Here is a 16,912-nt window from a genome sequence, read left to right as displayed (position 1 = left end):
AAAATGAGAGGTAAAGGAAGAAATGGAGCATTTGTGGGTGAGGAACACAATCACCACACACACACCACAGTCGGCAGAATGCCTTCCCTGATACATACACACACATATCTACACATGCAAGTGCACACACGCAGATTTTCTGAGACACACACTCTGAATTCTTCTGGAAGAGAAGAACTGACTTGAGAGGGCACAGGAAGCACCCATGAATGGAAACTAGTATGTCCCGGACTCAAAAGACAGGACCAGTCATTGCTGCAGAACCAACCAGGGTGAGTACTGGTCTCTTGGGCCCAGATCACCATTTTCTTTGGCTGGTTGGCTTCCTGCTCATTCCTGTTCACAATTTTATCCTAGGACTTTATCTCCAAGGAGGCCCCTTTTTAACTGCCATGATCTAGATTTATCTTCCTTGGTCTTGAGCATAGCAGGAATACTCATTGGCCGTAGGCTCAGCCAGCTCAGTACCCATTGGCTGCTCTGCACTAAGGTTCTGTCTCCATTGGCCGCACATTCAAGGCATCCTCATTCATTCTTTTTTTTTTTTTTTTTTTTTTTTTTGAGACGGAGTCTCGCGCTGTGTCACCCAGGCTGGAGTGCAGTGGCGCGATCTCGGCTCACTGCAAGCTCCGCCTCCCAGGTTCAGGCCATTCTCCTGCCTCAGCCTCCGAGTAGCTGGGACTACAGGCGCCCGCCACCACGCCCGGCTAGTTTTTTGTATTTTTTTTAGTAGAGACGGGGTTTCACCATGTTAGCCAGGATGGTCTCGATCTCCTGACCTCGTGATCCGCCCGCCTCGGCCTCCCAAAGTGCTGGGATTACAGGCTTGAGCCACCGCGCCCGGCCGGCATCCTCATTCATTCTTATTGCTGTGGGCTCAAGAGGCCGTTTTCATTGGCTGCCCGGTCCTGAAGCTCGATCTCTACTGGTTGCCACGAGAGGTAGTATCTCCACTGACAGTGAATCCAATGGATGAATGGGCTTTGTTCTCTCCGTGCCACACTGGTAGGTGTCTCCCAACATGTGCCCCCTCCTCAGCCTGCATTAAGGTGGGGGGGCATTGGGGGTGCCTGAAGAAGGCCCAACAGCCTCGAGAAGCCTCTGGTGCTGGCGAAGGTGCCTCCTCCTTTCGTGTTCCCCTGTGACTTCACACACCAGCTGGGCAGGGAAGGCCCCAGGAAGCCCCTTCAGCCAACCTGGGGGAAGAGAGACAGGGGATCCAGTGAGGTAGGGACAGGAAGCAGGTGAAGAGGGAAAGGGGGCCTCATGGGTTCTCAGGCCTTCAGGGTCATTGTAGGTGTGGGAATTCATGGATAAGCCTGGAGCATCAGTAGAAAGGGCATCAGAAGTGGAGGTGACAGCAGCTTGGAGAGGGTCTGGGCTGCTCTTCCATCAAGCCCTGCATGGCTGCTCATGTCACTTGGAGTAAGAGGTGGAGTCCTTGCAGGGACCTGTCAGGTCCTGCGTGATCCCGTCCCTGCCACTTGTGTGACCTCATTTGCTTCTCCCCCTTTCTCTCTCCTGCTGGCCACACTGGCCTCCTTACAGTTCCTCAGTCACACACCAACCACAGGGCCTTTGCACTGCCTGCTGCCTCCAGCTGGGACATTCTTCCCCCAGACACCATGGGCCTAAATTAGCTCCATCAAGCTTCATGCTGCCTTCTCAGTGAGGTCCACCTCAGCCTCCGTATTGAAAATTTCACGCTGCCCAACCCTGGAACTCCTGACCTTCTTTGCTCTGCTCACTTTTTTTTTCCCCCATAACACTCCTCACCTTCACATGTACTTTATAATTTACTTATTTTGCTCATTCTTTATCGTCTGCCTCCTCTGCTAGAACATGGCTCCAGCAAGGAAGGAAGTGTGATTGATACGTTTGATGCACAGTCCCTAGAACAGCGAGTGGCACTTCGTAGGTGCTTAATAAATATTTCCTGAATGAATAAATGAAACACGGCCAGGCTCAGGGGCTCATGCCTATAATAACAGCACTTTGAGAGGCTGAGGCAGGAGGATCACTTGAGCCCAGGAGTTCAAGACCAGCCTGAGCAACATAGCGAGACCCCCACCTCCATTAAAAAAAAAAAAGAAAGAAAGAAGGCCAGGCACCGGAGGCTCATGCCTATAATCCCAGCACTTTGGGAGGTGAAAGCAGACGGATCACCTGAGGTCAGGAGTTCGAGACCAGCCTGGCCAACATGGTGAAATCCCATCTCTACCAAAAATACAAAAATTAGTCAGGCTTGGTGGTGGGTGCCTGTAATTCCAGCTACTTGGGAGGTTGAGGCAGGAGAATCCTTTGAACCCGGGAGGCGGAGGTTGCAGTGAGCCGAGCTCACACCACTGCACTCTAGCCTGGCTGACAGAATGAGAATCTGTCTCAAATAATAATAATAATAATAAATACAAAATAAATAAATGAAAGACTGTCTCACCTTCAGGGGTCTTGTGCAGGTGTTTGGGGGCAGCCCTGGACTCCAGACTCCGTCCTTCAGTTTTGGCAGGTGTAGATGGCTCTGAACACAGTTCCTGGGAACAGTCTGGTTGGGGGTGGGTGGCATTAAAGTGATCCTGTTTAGCTTCTCCACCATATTCCTCTAAGACTCACTTTTTCTTCCCTCCTCCCATCTAGGGGGATACTCACCACAGTCCTCATAGATGGTGTCTGGGGAGCAGGGAAGAGGGCCTGGGGTCGGGAAGGCTCCTAGCCAGCGCTGCATGTCTGATCTGGTGGGGACATTGGGAAGTGTCACAGATGGCCCAAGAGATCCTCTGGGGCTGAGACAGGAGCCACAGAAGAGAGAGACTGGGGAAGTCGGAGGAGCTCTGAGAGGTCAGATAAGCGTCCCAAGGGTGTTTTCTGAAGGAAATACAACTCACAGGGAAGAAGCTTGGAGTAGCCGGTGGGTGGGGCGACCCTGGTGGTTGCTGAGAAGGGAGAGGCGGAAGGTAGGGGGTCCAGATGGATCCGGAACCTGCTGGGCCTGGACCAGGGAGCGATGGGCATAGTCCAGAACCTGTAGCCGCTGCCCACTGCCCAGGGATGAGGTCGTTCAGAAGGACAGCAGGGGTCCCGCTGGACCCCTCCTGCCCACGCCAGACTGGGCTCCTTCCTTCCCTAGGACTCACCTCTTAGGCTGAGTGATGAGCAGCAGGTCGCTGAAGAGCAGCAGGCAAAGAGGGGTGAAGCGGGGGCGCGAGGCAAAGAGCACGCCCCCCCTCCGGCACCCTAACTCGGTCAGCTCTCCCTGGAACTCCAGGCGCCGTGACCAGGAGACTAGGGGCAGGGCCTGGGAGGAAGCAGAGGCAGAGGAGGTTCTAGCAGCAGCAGCAGCAGCACTGTGGGGCAGGGCAAGATGGGGAGCCTGGGCAGGGATGTACCTTGACTTTGTGGAAGCGCAGCCTTTGGGTGAGCCGGATCAGCTCTTCAGTCTGCTTCATGCGCCCCACCTCAGCGCTGCAACGCTCGATGATCTAGGTAAGGGGATCTGTGTTACCCACCCCAGCGGCCAGCCCCCTACTCCCTACCATTTCTCTCTACCACCTTGTCACCTCCCCCGACTTCAGTGTCCCTCCTGCCCACCTTGCTGACAGCACCCAGGGCCTTCTGGGCATTCTCCTGACGGCTGGACCCCTCTTCTGTCTGACGCAGGATATTCTGGGGACAAGGAGGAAGGGTGACTGGGCCCCCTGCTCTGTGGCCCTGGGATTCAGAGGGGCCACAGCTCAGAGGACCCTGCCTGCTTTGGCCAATTTCAACAAGGCTGACAGACCTCATCATTCACCATCTGCAGAACCCTAAGCAAGTCCTGTTACCTCTCTGAGCCTCAGCTTCCCCATCTGTAAAATGGGGCTAATATCCACCTAGCATATCAATAGCATTGTTTTGAGGATTCAAGACGGTAATATAGGTAAAGTGCTTAGCATAGTTCTTGGTACATATTAAATGTTGAAAAGAAGGTTCCTATTTTTTTTTTTTCAGAGTCTGGCTCTATCACCCAGGCTGGAGTGCAATGGCGTGATCTCAGTTCACTGCAACTTCTGCCTCCCAGGTTCAAGTGATTCTCCTGCTTCAGGCTCCCAAGTAGCTGGGATTACAGACATGTGCCACCATGCCTGGCTAATTTTTTGTATTTTTAGTAGAAATGGGGTTTCATCATGTTGCCCAGGCTGGTCTTGAACTGCTGACCTCAGATGATCCACCCGCCTCGGCCTCCCAAAGTGCTGGGATTACAGGAGTGAGCCACTGCGCCCAGCCTGAAGGTTCCTATTATTTTAATAATTATTAACCAAAACTGTTAGTGCAGGCAATACAGCAGAGTAGCTAAGAGTGCTTAATTACAATTTTTTCTCCATCAATTATTTCTATATGACCTGGGGCAAGTTATGTGACCTGTGCCTTAGCTTTCTCATCTCTGAAGTAAGACAAATAATAGTTCCTACCCTCACACAGTTGTGGGTAAGGTTACACAGGTGTATAGCACTTAGAACCATTCCTAGAAAGCTCAATAGCTGTTGAGCTATTATGATTAGTATCATTATTATTATTGTGTTGTCTACACTGGGGATAGATAAAGCTGAATAAGATCATAAAGACACTGAAAATCTAGTTGGGAACTCTTCACATAAAGATCCCCCCATTCGCTGGGCTCAGTGGCTCACGCCTGTAAGGCCAGAACTTTGAGAAGCTGAGATAGGAGGACTGCTTGAGGCCAGGAGTTCAAGACCAGCCTAGCCAACATAGTGAGACCCTGTCTTTATAAAAACAAAAATTAATAAATAGCAGGGCATGGTGGCACTGTGGTCCCAGGCTGAGGCATAAGGATCCCTTGAGCCCAGGAATTTGAGGCTGCAGTGAGCTGTGATCATGCCACTGCTCTAAAGATCCCCATATTGGGTGACCTGGTTAGAAAGGAGTCTCTGCTTTGCAATAGAAGAGAGCGTGTCAGCTGGGAACAGTGGCTCATGCCTGTAATCCCAGCACTTTGGGAGGCCGAGGCGGGCATATCACGAGGTCAGGAGATGGAGACCATCCTGGCTAACATGGTGAAACCCCTTCTCTACTAAAAATACAAAAAATTAGCCGGGTGTGGTGGCGGGAGCCTGTAGTCCCAGCTGCTCAGGAGGCTGAGACAGGAGAATGGTGTGAACCCGGGAGGTGGAGCTTGCAGTGAGCTGAGATCGTGCCACTACACTCCAGCCTGGGTGACAGAGCAAGACTCCATCTCAAAAAAAAAAAAAAAAAAAAAAAAGGGTGTCTCAGGCTGGGTGCAGTGGCTCACACCTGTAATGCCAGCACTTTGGGAGACTGAGGCGGGTGGACCATGTGAGGTCGGGAGTTCGAGAGCAGCGTGGCCAACATGCTTAAACCCCATCTCTACTAATAATACAAAAATTAACCGGGCGTGGTAGTCCACACCTGTAATCTCAGCTACTCAGGAGGCTGAGGCAGGAGAATCGCTTGAATCTAGGAGGCAGAGGTTGCAGTGAGCCGAGATCGCGCCATTGCACTCCAGCCTGGATGACAGAGCGAGACTCCATCTCAGAAAAAAAGAAAAGAAGAAGGAGGAGGAGAAGAGTGTCTCAAACTTTTTTTTTTCCCAGTATCACCCCACTAAGATGCCTTTTTTAGATAATTTTCCCTAAACATCCCCCTCACCATGAAAGTTTAATTCTACAGATCTACTGGAACTCTGTTTATGCACTAAAGCTTAATGGAGTGCCACTGTTGGAATAACTAAGATTATTTTCACCCCCAAAGAACCAATTTTTGCCCCCTTGGGGGTGATATCACCCCAGTTGGGAAGGCATGTGGGTAGAAGAATACAGCCAGAGACAACCTCAAAAACCACTCACACACTCCCCGCTGAGACCCAGCAAGCAGAAGGGACTTGCCCGAGGTCACTCAGAGAGTCAGTGGCAGAGCTAGGTGTGGAACGCCTGTCTCCAGCCAGAGGCCCTTTCCCTGCACCTGGACCTGGAGGCAGTCCAGGTAAGGGGAAGAACCCACAGGTCCCCTAAGGCAGGGCATGGTGGGTCCTAGGCTGAGACACCCAGATTCGTAGTTATGATTTGGGGGATTTTATGTTTAAGGTGGAGTAGTGCATGGTGATAACTGGAGGGCCAAGAAGCCCTCAGGAGTGTTCTCCGATGGGGTTGGTGGGGCGGAAACTGCCGCAGCCGGACGGGTACCTGCAGTAGCATGCGGAGCCTGGTGATGCGCTGGAAGGGCAGTAGCAGGAAGGACGGCAGCGGGAGCCGCTCACACTTAGGGAGGCTCTGCAGCCGGCGCAGCTCGGCGGAGAAGCGCATGTTGGTGTCCCTGCAGAAGCAAGAGTGGTTAGCGGCTGCCTGGAGGCCCTGGTGCCCCAGCCTGCTGTGGCCTCAACGCCACCCCTCTCTCCAGCTTCCTCCACACCCCTGGGACACTCACATGAGGCGGCTGTAGGTCTCCTCCTGATACTGTTGGTTCCGCACATAATCCACATACACCGAGAAAGGCCCCACAGCGTGGGCGTGCACCACATCACACAGGTCGCTGATGTGGGGGGAAGAGCGCACACGGGACAGGAGCGTTGCTAGAAACCTGAAGGAATTGGGGAAGCAAGCAATGGGGGCGGGGCAGAGAGCCAGGTCTCCCGGGTTCGTGAGAGAAGGGCTGGGAACCAACTGGGTCAGTAGAAGGAAGGACCTGGGCCCGGGAGAGAGGAAAGGGCGTGCCCAGCAGCCTAAGGGCAGGTTCCCTGGAAGTACAGGAAGCCACTGACCGTTCGCTGACTCCCTGGACTCGCTGCACATTGGAGAAGAGTGTGTGGTGATCACGGGGGGTGAGCGTGTCCCGGAGTGCCTGGCTCAGCACGAAGGTGTCGGTCAGCAGCCGCAGGGAGCGCAGGTAGGAAGCCTCGGATGTTACCACCTCGAAAAGACTCTAGAAAGAAGAGCAGGCAGTCGTGGAAAGCCAGGACCCTGGGCCCTCTTCCCCTACGTCTGACCCATGCAGCCCGCCCAACCCCAGCACCCTCCTCCCGTCTCCCACCTCCAGCTCCCACCTCCTGCATGCGCCTCTCCTGGGGGCTGAGGGTATCCAGAAGGCCGCTTGTTTGCACAGCCGGAAGCTCCTGCCACAGGGTGTTGCGAGGTCCAGGGGGTCGTGGGAAAGTGGGCGCATCTCCAGGATTTGCTGGAGAAGGACTCCCATCCTCACCGACCCCCCACAGCTCCTCTGACAGCACAGCTGCTCGGTAGGTCTGGTACAGAGGTTCTAGAGGGCAAACATAGCACTTCAGGGAAGCCCAGGGCCCCCAAACCCTTCCCCCACTGCTTGATGGTCACAGCAGGGACCCTCAGGTCCAGAGGCCCTCACCATCCTGCAGGGGCAGCTCCCAGTTCTGCTCCTTCAGCACCTCTAGCCCCTCCTCTTCCCTGTGGAGAAAGAAAGGGAAGGGAGTCCCCAGGGCCACGACTACTGCCCACCTCAGGGTGCTTGTTGTTCCCATGCTGGACAGGGCAACGCACATGCAGGTTGAATGTAGGGATCCTGACGGCTCCCCACGTCAAACCTCAGGCTTTTTGTTTTGTTTGAAGGGGAAAGACAAGGTTTCGCTATGTTGCCCAGGCTGGTCTTAAACTCCTGGCCTCAAGCAATCCTGCCACCTTGGCCTTGCAAAGTGTCAGGATTACAGGCGTGAGCTACTTTGCCAGGCCCAAATTTCAGATCTTTGTATGTGCCTTTTAGAGAGGAGCCCCTGAACTAAGTGGGCCCCATTCCTATCTCAACTATTGTAGACCAGAGACTTCTGAGTCTCCTTCTCAGCCTTCTCACGTAGCAACCATTGTCTGGAATGCCCTATTTGTGTGTCAAGGAAGCTCAACGTGGTGGACTACACTCTCACACCTCCCACCAGCACGTGTAGCCCCTTATCTCCCCTGCTCTGGTCATCGGCACCACCACACCCCCATTCGCCCAAGCTAAAAACCACGCTAGTAAATGTTTGTTGAATAAATGAATGGACCCTGATAACAATGGTGAATCTAAGATAATTAACAAGCCTGGATACCATAGAAGAGATGGTCATGATTGCCAAATAGATTTTCAGACAATAATTACAATAGAAGCTCAAGGTGAGGGAAGGGAGTTAAAGTGGTACACTTACTCTGGGCCCGGCTCTTCACAATATCATATCCCCACGATTCCATGAAGTGGCTTCTATGCTTAGCCCCATTTCATAGATGAGGACACTGAGACCCAGGAAGGCTAAAGACCTTCTTTTTCTTTTTTTTTTTTTTTTTCTTTTTTGAGACAGAGTTTCTCTCTTGTCGCCCAGGCTGGAGTGCAGTGGCGCGATCTTGGCTCCTTGCAACCTCCGCCTCCCGGGTTCAAGTGATTCTCCTGCCTCAGCCTCCCGAGTAGCTGGGATTACAGGCACCCGACACCACGCCCAGCTAATTTTTGTATTTTTGGTAGAGATGGGGTTTCACCATGTTAGCCAGGCTGATCTTGAACACCTAACCTTAGGTGATCCTCCCGCCTCGGCCTCCCAAAGGGCTGGGATTACAGACATGAGCCACCGCACCCAGCCTTCTATAAGATCACAGAATTGATAAGGGCCAGAGCTGGGATTTGAAACAAGGGCTGCTTATCTCTAGAGCCCTGGCCCTTGTCCCCTCACCTTTGTGCAGGTGGGATTTAGCTGGAGCTGAAGGTTAGTCTGCCCTCAGGTAGAAGCATGGTGGGGAGAGAACCAGGGAATAGGGGTGGGGGTGTTCGGTACCTCCCCTCCACAGTTGCTGGAGGAGCGTTCCGAGGAGCTTCATCAGGACTGTCCCCTGGAGAGAGAAGCCAGAGTGAAGAGAAGAAAACTCCAGGATCCCCAGCCCAGGACTCCCAACTCCAGCCTCAGCAGGAACAGTTACTATAAAAACTGCAATTCTCATCAGCACCAGAGCGCAGCTGGTAGGGAAGCAAAGAACCCAGGGCCTGTTGGGGATTGTAGTTTGTTGGAGTTTAGTCCCCCCCTGCCTCTCTCCTGTCCCCTCACAGCCCAGATGTCCACTCCCCCAGGCCCTGCACCTGTTTGGATTCCATCTTCAGAAGGCAGATCAAGATCTGGCTGTGGGGGGTCCCTGAAAATGGTGACGTCCTGCCTGACACGAGTTGGTTTAGGAGGTTTGAGGGGTGGCAAGAGTTTGCGCTCGGCAGTGGAGCGGTAGGATGTGAGGACCACAGCAGGGTGACCGATGCTTGGAGGGTTGGGGCGGGAGCGAGAGGTCCGCAGTGGAGAGGCCCGACGGGGGGCCCTGGGGACCTCCTCATAGCCCCCCACAGGCACCCATCTGAGCTCCAGGCCAGGTCGGGTGGTGTGGCAGACACAGGGGCAGCAGGGAGGGCAGGCCAGGCCAGCATCTGTGGGAGATGGATATCCTAAGAAGAAAGCCCTTGGGGCCCAGCCCCACCCCTGAGACCATAGACCATCTCCATCTTTAACCTGCCCAGCAACTGCAACACCAAGGTCAAGGCATCTGTAGATCTCCTCCACCCTGACTCCCTTCAAATCCTGACATACAGAAACCAGATATCCTAAACATTAAATCCATTTTTGAAAAGGTAGCCCCTGAAAGTCGTTAGCACTGAAAACGAAGAAGATGGGTGGATTGAGGTCCCCCAGCGCCACTCCCCCACACTCACCTGGAGCACCGTTCTCCTGGGACCCACTCCCGGGGAGGGCAGCTTCTCTCTCCCCATTGACATCTGCTCTCGCTTGGAGACCTGGCTCCGGGGCGTCTGCATCCTGAACCCGGCCTTCAGCACCCCCTTCAAACCTGCCAGCCAGCCTCCGCACAGTGCCAGGGGCTGAGGCAGAGCCATTCTGAGCCAGGACCCCGGCCATGGGGAGCAGAGGCGTGCGGGGTGACCCAGAAGGCTTGGGTGGGGGGACTGGGGACCGGGGAGCAGGTTCCGGGGAGGCGGAGCGCCGGGACACTGGACTAGGTGTGGGGGTGCTGGAAGGTGACTCTGGGGAAGTCTGGGAGTCGAGGCTGGTTCTAGAAGTTGAGGAGGGCAAAAGAGCAGGGGGCTTGAGGGATGCAGCTGGGGGCTCCCAGAAGATGGGGGTGCACATTGGGGTTGGTGCATCATTGGAGGTTCGGGGAAGTTCTTGTGGAGAGGAGCCGTTGTGGGGAGGCCCTGAGGACTGGGCAGCCCTGGAACGAGAAGGAGGGCGGGGGCGGATGATCCGAGGGGGCTTCTGCGTGGGGGGTGTTGCTGCAGGAAAGGACTGGGCTGACATCTTCCTCTGTGGTCTTCAAAGGAGTGGGGTGCTCTGCTGGAGTCATCCCCTGAGGAGGAGGGAGGGAAACAGAAAGACCCTTAGTGCCCCGCAGGGTGGATAAACTGAGGCCACTGGAAGGCAGGATTTTGAAGTCAGGAGGGAAGGCTGGTGTGGGGGTTTCAGAGAATCCATAAAACTCAATACGGGGGATCCCCTTTGCTAGTACAACCACCCTGTGTCTGCCTACTGAACCACGTGTCCGTGGGGTGTGTTGCGGAGGTTTGTGTGTGGTTGTGGTGGGGGAGTGGCACGGTGTATTGTGAGTGTGCGAGTTCTGTGCTTGCCGGGTGGGTGTGCAGGGGGAGAGTGCAGTGGACAGTGTGTGGCGTGTGGCCCGTTAGGAAGTTCTCAGTGTGCATGTCTGAGATAGCGGTGGCAGGGTGGGTGTGCGATGTGTGTTCTGTGCTGTCTGGGTCTGGGTGCCGTGGGCGCGCCTGTCCGCCGGGCCTGGGCTGCGAGGCGTGCATCACTGTTTCCCTGCTCCACCGGCCCTCCGCCCCCCATTTCCCAGTTCCTCTCTCCGGACTCTCCCTTTCCGGATTATTTTTAGTCTCCTTTTCCTGCCATCAAGATTCCTGGAGCCTCTGACCCCCGGAGATGAGGAGGCCCTGGCTCAGTCTCTCCTGTCCTGCGTCTGATCGTCCCCGCCTGCCCTTGGGTCTGGTCACAGAGAGAAGCCCAGCACAGGCACGAGTCTTGCCAGGAGGCCTGGGGAGGTGGCTGGGAGAGCCAGCTGAAGGAGAGGACCAGTCAGGCCAGGGCGCTGTGGCCTGGGTTTCTCTTCCTCCCTCGAGGAAGGAGGCTACAATCCCAAGAAGGCTGCAGGGTCCGGGCTGGGAAGCAGGGGAACCTCCAAACTCCCTTCAGGGCTCAGCAGGAGAGTCAGACCCCTCCAGGCCTCGGATTGGGTCCTTGAGAAATGATGAGGGGGGAACAAGGGGGTTGTAAATGACGGGTCTGGCAGCTCAGTGGCCTCTGTGTTCTGGCAGAAAGTCACTTAGCAAAGTGACCCACACAGTGGTCTTGACCACTGGCCAGCTCCTCCCCAGCCCCTACCCCTCAGGGATCCCACACCCCTCTCGGGTACCTGCATTTACTTCCTTCCCTACCCCCCACTCAGGAATCCAGGTACTCGGGCCCCAAACACTCACCCTTGAATCCCCTCCACTCTCAGTCACCTCCCAGGGCTGAGTGAGTAGGGGCAGGAAACAGGAATCAGATCCGCCTCCCAACCGGACACCCCCCCCCCAACAAACCACACCACGCTCCACATGCGCACATCACACGGGGCCCCAGGAAACAGAGGTATCCAGGATCTCAGAGGTTAACGGGCTCTGGGGAAAAGCTGAAATTCAGGCATGGGAAATGTGTGTACAGGTTCTACCTGAACAGCTGTGTAGATGGGGGCTCACAGGAGTGAGGTGGACAGGGGTGGGGACAAGACCGCAATGGCACAGAGCATGGGTATCTGGACGCCTCTGTCTCAGCTAAGGGATGCTACGTGCGTCCCTCCAAGGCGAGTCTCACCATCTTTCCCAGGACTCGCACCACCACCTGTCTCTTCAGCCAGGCGTGCGCCAACCCCTCTTTCACCCCGAGGGACCCTCCCGCAGGCCTCCCTCCCTAACTCTGCAGGAGGTCCCCATGAATTTACCTTTATCTTTTTGGAATCAGTTGCTATTTTCAGCGTGTCCTTTCTGCCCCTTGGAGCAAGGAATGCGGGGCTGAGGTCTCCAAATATCTGTTCCTGTGATTCTGGGGCAGGAGCTCAGGGCCCAGATTGAGATCTCTGCGGAGGAAGCCAGTTCCTCAGCCCCACCCAGCCATTGTGTCTGGCGTGTGTGTGTGTGTGTGTGTGTGTGTGTGTGTGTGTGTGTGTGTGTGTGTTAGAGGGGAGGGCCAGGAGGTAGTACTGAGGGGAGGAGAGGTGTGGACTTGGGATCTGTCTCCTCCAGGGAGGTATAACATTTGCAGGGGGCCAGGCGTCGTCGTTCACCCTTATAATCCCAGCACTCCAGCACTTTGGGAGGGCAAGGTGGGAGGACCAGCCTCGGCAACGTAGTGTGATCCTGTCTCTACAAAAGATTTTTTTTTAATTAGCCATGGACAGGTCAGGGGAAGTGGCTCACATCTGTAATCCCAGCACTCGGGAAGGCCGAGGCAGGCAGATCACCTGAGGTCAGGAGTTCGAGACCAGCTTGGCTAACATGGTGAAACCCCGTTTCTACTAAAAATGCAAAAACTTAGCCAGACATGGTGGCATGCGCCTGTAATCCCAGGCGCTGAGGCAGGAGAATTGCTATGGGAGGCAGAGGTTGCAGTGAGCCGAGATCGCGCCATTGCACTCCAGCTTGGCCAACAAGAGTGAAATTCCATCTCAAAAGAAAAAAAAAATAGCTATAGTGGCACACATTTGTGGTCCCAGTTACTCAGGAGGCTGAGGTGGGAACATCACTTGAGCCCAGGAGTTGGACGCTACAGTGAGCTGTGATCGCACCACTGCACTTCAGCCTGCGCAACAGAGCAAAATGCTGTCTGAAAACAACAATAAAAAATGTGCAGAAGTCGGGCGCAGTAGCTCATGTCTGTAACCCCAGCACTTTGGGAGGCCAAGGCAGGTGGATCACCTGAGGTCGGGAGTTCGAGACCAGCCTGACCAACATGGAGAAACCCCGTCTCTACTAAAAGTACAAAATTAGCTGGGCCTGGTGGCACATGCCTATAATCCCAGCTACTAGGGAGGCTGAGGCAGGAGAATTGCTTGAACCTGGGAGGCGGAGGTTGCGGTGAGCCGAGATCGCGCCACTGCACTCCAGCCTGGGTGACAGAGTGAGACTCCATCTCAAAAAAATAGAAATAAAAATAAATGAAATAAATAAAACCACCTTCTAAAGAGGACCAAAACAAGACAACAATTGTCCATGGGTGACAAAAAGTTTTAGGGCAGTCCTAGTCAAAGACCCAGTTGACAAGGAAATTTGTCACCTCTCTGGCACACAATAATTTAACATAACAGGCCGGGCGCGGTGGCTCAAGCCAGTAATCCCAGCACTTTGGGAGGCCGAGATGGGCGGATCACAAGGTCAGGAGATCAAGACCATCCTAGCTAACACGGTGAAACCCCGTCTCTACTAAAAAATACAAAAATCTAGCCGGGCGAGGTGGCGGGCGCCTGTAGTCCCAGCTACTCGGGAGGCTGAGGCAGGAGAATGGCGTAAACCTGGGAGGCGGAGCTTGCAGTGAGCTGAGATCTGGCCACTGCACTCCAGCCTGGGCGACAGAGGGAGACTCCGCCTCAAAAAAAAAAAAAAAAAAAAATTTAACATAACAATTATAATTACTACTGATAACATACACTAAGTCACACCAGAATTATAGGAGTTTCCCATAATTTTGGAACACATACCAATAACAAATTTTTACAAATACAGCCCAAAGAAAAGCAAACACCATTTCATATTTAACAATTCTTCCTGTATAAGTTTTATACCAAATAAACCAAATATGTCATTTTTGGACTTTAGGGACCCTAATATCTTAAAAGATTAATTGAGTCAGAAAAAGACACAATTATAATTTGATTTTAGAAAGCTTGTCAAATATCAAAGGTTTAAAACTCTTGATATCACAAAATAGGATCACAGGCCATTGTAAAATAAGTCATTGATTTAGCCAAAGTGATAACTCAAGGACTTCAAAAAAAGGCAAAAACCTTTATTCTTTGATAGAAGAGACTTAATTTTCCAAACAATAAGCCCCAAGAAAAACACCATGAAGCCAATTAAATTTTTTTCCAAATTTTTTTTTTTTTTTTTTTTTGAGATGGAGTCTTGCCCTGTCGCCCAGGCTGGAGTGCAGTGGTACGATCTCGACTCACCACAACCTCTGCCTCCTGGGTTCAAGTGATTCTCCTACCTCAGTCTCCCAAGCAGCTGGGATTACAGCCACCACACCCGGCTAATTTTTTGTGTTTTTTTGTTTGTTTGTTTTTTGAGACAGAGCTTCACTCTGTCGCCCGGGCTGGAGTGCAGTGGCCAGATCTCAGCTCACTGCAAGCTCCACCTCCCGGGTTTACACCATTCTCCTGCCTCAGCTTCCTGAGTAGCTGGGACTACAGGCACCTGCCACCTCACCCAGCTAGTTTTTTGTATTTTTTAGTAGAGACGGGGTTTCACCGTGTTAGCCAGGATGGTTTCGATCTCCTGACCTCGTGATCCGCCCGTCTCGGCCTCCCAAAGTGCTGGGATTACAGGCTTGAGCCACCACGCCCGGCCAATTTTTTGTATTTTTTAGTAGAGACAGGGTTTCCCCGTGTTGGCTCGGCTGGTCTTTAACTCCTGACCTCATGATACGCCTGACTCAGCCTCCCAAAGTGCTGGGATTACAGGCGTGAGCCACCACGCCCGGCCCCCAATATTTTATAAACATTCTATAACATTTTAATCTTGACCATAAGATATATCTTCCATAACTTTTGTATAACCTTTACGACCTTTAGTAAGGAGTCAGTTAATGCTCCAAGAAAACGTTGTTAATCGGACACAAGGGCCCATATGGCTGATCTTGCATCAGTGTGCCTTTGACATTAATGGTTAATTTATAGAGAAACTGAATTTATTTTATTTCACAAAATCAATCCTTACCATCTCACATGCCTTCTGCGATAGTCCCTGGGCCTTGAGCAGTTGAATAGCTTTAATTTGTGGCTGTTTGTCTCCGATAGTCCCTGGGCCTTGAGCAGTTGAATAGCTTTAATTTGTGGCCGTTTGTCTCAGCAATACAGTTTATTTTGATTGACATCTTCTACTGGGCCTGAAGATGAGGCTTTAATTGATGTCAGTTTTTAAGATTTAGCAGAATTTGGTGTCTTTTTTGACCCAAGAATCAAAGCCCTGTAACTCAGTGTCACAAGGACTTTAAAAGCACATACAGAAAAATACACAGATGTAATAAACTTAATTTTAAAAAATTGTTTTTGGCCCAGCACGGTGGCTCACACCTGTGATCCCAACACTTTTGGAGGCCGAGGTGGGTGGATCACCTGAAGTCAGGGGTTCGAAACCAGCCTGGCCAACATGGTGAAATCCCTTCTCTACTAAAATCAGATCTAACCAGTTCCATGTTGCTTCTAACCTTTAAGCTGTCCTTGTTCATTCCTTGGCGTAGGCTGAACTAACTTTGGGAAGGAATTCAGTTCATGGTTTGACTTGAAACAAAACTGATAATAGCCCTGAACCGAAAAGACCCCCTTCTTGCCTGGGGACCCGTCGGCCTTTGCAGGACTAACAAATTGACAAATTAGCTACAAGATTATAAATTAGTTTGGGGGTCATGCAGCCACTGGCTCCATGAATCAGTTGATGCCACTCAGACCTTAATCTGACATAACCAGTTCTGTCATCACACCCAGGAACAGAAGACAGCAAGAAAAACTCACTTCTAGCCCCTACAATTCCATCTCCAACCTGACCAATCAGCACGCCCCACTTCCCGAGCCCCTACCCCCTACCCGCCAAATGATCTTTAAAAACTCTGATTCTGCCTGGGGAGACTGATTTGAGTAATAATAAAACTCCCATTTCAGCTGCGCGCAGTGGCGCTCGCCTGTAATCCCAGCTCTTTGGGAGGCCGAGGTTGGCGGATCACGAGCTCAGGAGTTCAAGGCCAGCCTGGCCAACATGGTGAAACCCCGTCTCTACTAAAAATACAAAAAATTAGCCGGGTGTGGTGGCGCACACCTGTAGTCCCAGCTACTCGGGAGGCTGAGACAGGACAATTGCTTGAACCCAGGAGACGGAGGCTGCAGTGAGCGGAGACCATGCCATTGCCCTCCAGCCTAGGTGACAAAGCGATGCTTCGTCTCTCACACACACACACACACACACACACACACACACACAAACCACACACACAAAACAAAACAAAACAAAAAAACCACAAGATTTGGTTTAGGAGTCATGCAGCTGGAGGTTGCAAGATTCTGAACCTCCCCAAATTTCTCCTGGGGATAACATCATTGTTGTAAAACCTAAGATCAGGGCTTGTGATGTTTTGCAGACCCTGCACTCAGAGCATCCTCTGGCAACACCCACATCAATAAACTGGTTCATCTAGTCCCACCCAGGAACCGACTCAGTGAAAGAGGAGAGTTTCAACTCCCTATGATTTCATCTCCCACCTGACCAGTTAGCACTCCCCACTTTCCGGCCCCCTACCCACCAAATCATCAAAAACCCTGATCTCTGAATTTTCAGGGAGATTGATTTGAGTAATAATGCAATCAATTTTGCATGTGGCATGGCTGGCCTCGTGTCCATTAAACTCTTTCTTTACTGCAATGCCGTGGTCTTTATTTGTGCAGAGGCCAGGAGGAGCCCACTGGGCAGTTACATTCCCACTGAGGATGCTAAGCTGGTGGAATATGGGCCTAGAGGTACTAGTGGCCATCAATGAGGTGGCCTGAGAATAAAACCGATGTATGGCACAGGTGGAGAGGGTCAGATTTGAGTGCCTGATTCTGCTGGCCTGAAGTCATATCTGTGTCTGGAGTTTTCAGTTGTGTGAGTCAATGAGTTCCCTTTT

At 52.6% G+C, this 16,912-nt stretch overlaps 1 protein-coding gene across 1 annotated transcript; it reads right to left on the bottom strand.

The window, feature by feature from the left end:
- Positions 1-875: 875 nt before the first annotated feature.
- Positions 876-12,090, bottom strand: ARHGEF15 (Rho guanine nucleotide exchange factor 15). The gene is made up of 16 exons (XM_025362306.1): positions 11,985-12,090; positions 9,688-10,337; positions 9,073-9,405; positions 8,774-8,828; positions 7,366-7,424; positions 7,052-7,263; positions 6,770-6,930; positions 6,436-6,588; positions 6,195-6,324; positions 3,586-3,660; positions 3,384-3,476; positions 3,132-3,292; positions 2,883-3,035; positions 2,647-2,729; positions 2,438-2,542; positions 876-1,196 (listed from the first exon to the last, which is right to left on the bottom strand). Exons 2-16 carry the CDS (start codon positions 10,286-10,288, stop codon positions 1,045-1,047), a joined length of 2,526 nt encoding a protein of 841 aa, XP_025218091.1. The 5' UTR covers positions 10,289-10,337; positions 11,985-12,090; the 3' UTR covers positions 876-1,044.
- Between the last annotated feature and the right edge of the window lie 4,822 nt (positions 12,091-16,912).

This window comes from Theropithecus gelada, chromosome 16, assembly GCF_003255815.1.
Source record: "Theropithecus gelada isolate Dixy chromosome 16, Tgel_1.0, whole genome shotgun sequence".
Classification (NCBI taxonomy): domain Eukaryota; kingdom Metazoa; phylum Chordata; class Mammalia; order Primates; family Cercopithecidae; genus Theropithecus; species Theropithecus gelada.
Note: the sequence above shows the minus strand (reverse complement) of the source record. Positions and strands in the feature narration are given on the sequence as shown.

Bases quoted from the DNA above. Each gene is read 5' to 3' on its own strand.
- ARHGEF15 (XM_025362306.1), bottom strand. From the start codon at position 10,288: ATGTCAGCCCAGTCCTTTCCTGCAGCAACACCCCCCACGCAGAAGCCC. The intron at 2,730-2,882 runs GTGAGTTGTATT...TGTCCCCACCAG, and splicing joins CTACTCCAAGCTTCTTCCCT to ATCAGACATGCAGCGCTGGC. The intron at 1,197-2,437 runs GTGAGACAGTCT...CTCTTCCCCCAG, and splicing joins CCTGCACAAGACCCCTGAAG to GTTGGCTGAAGGGGCTTCCT.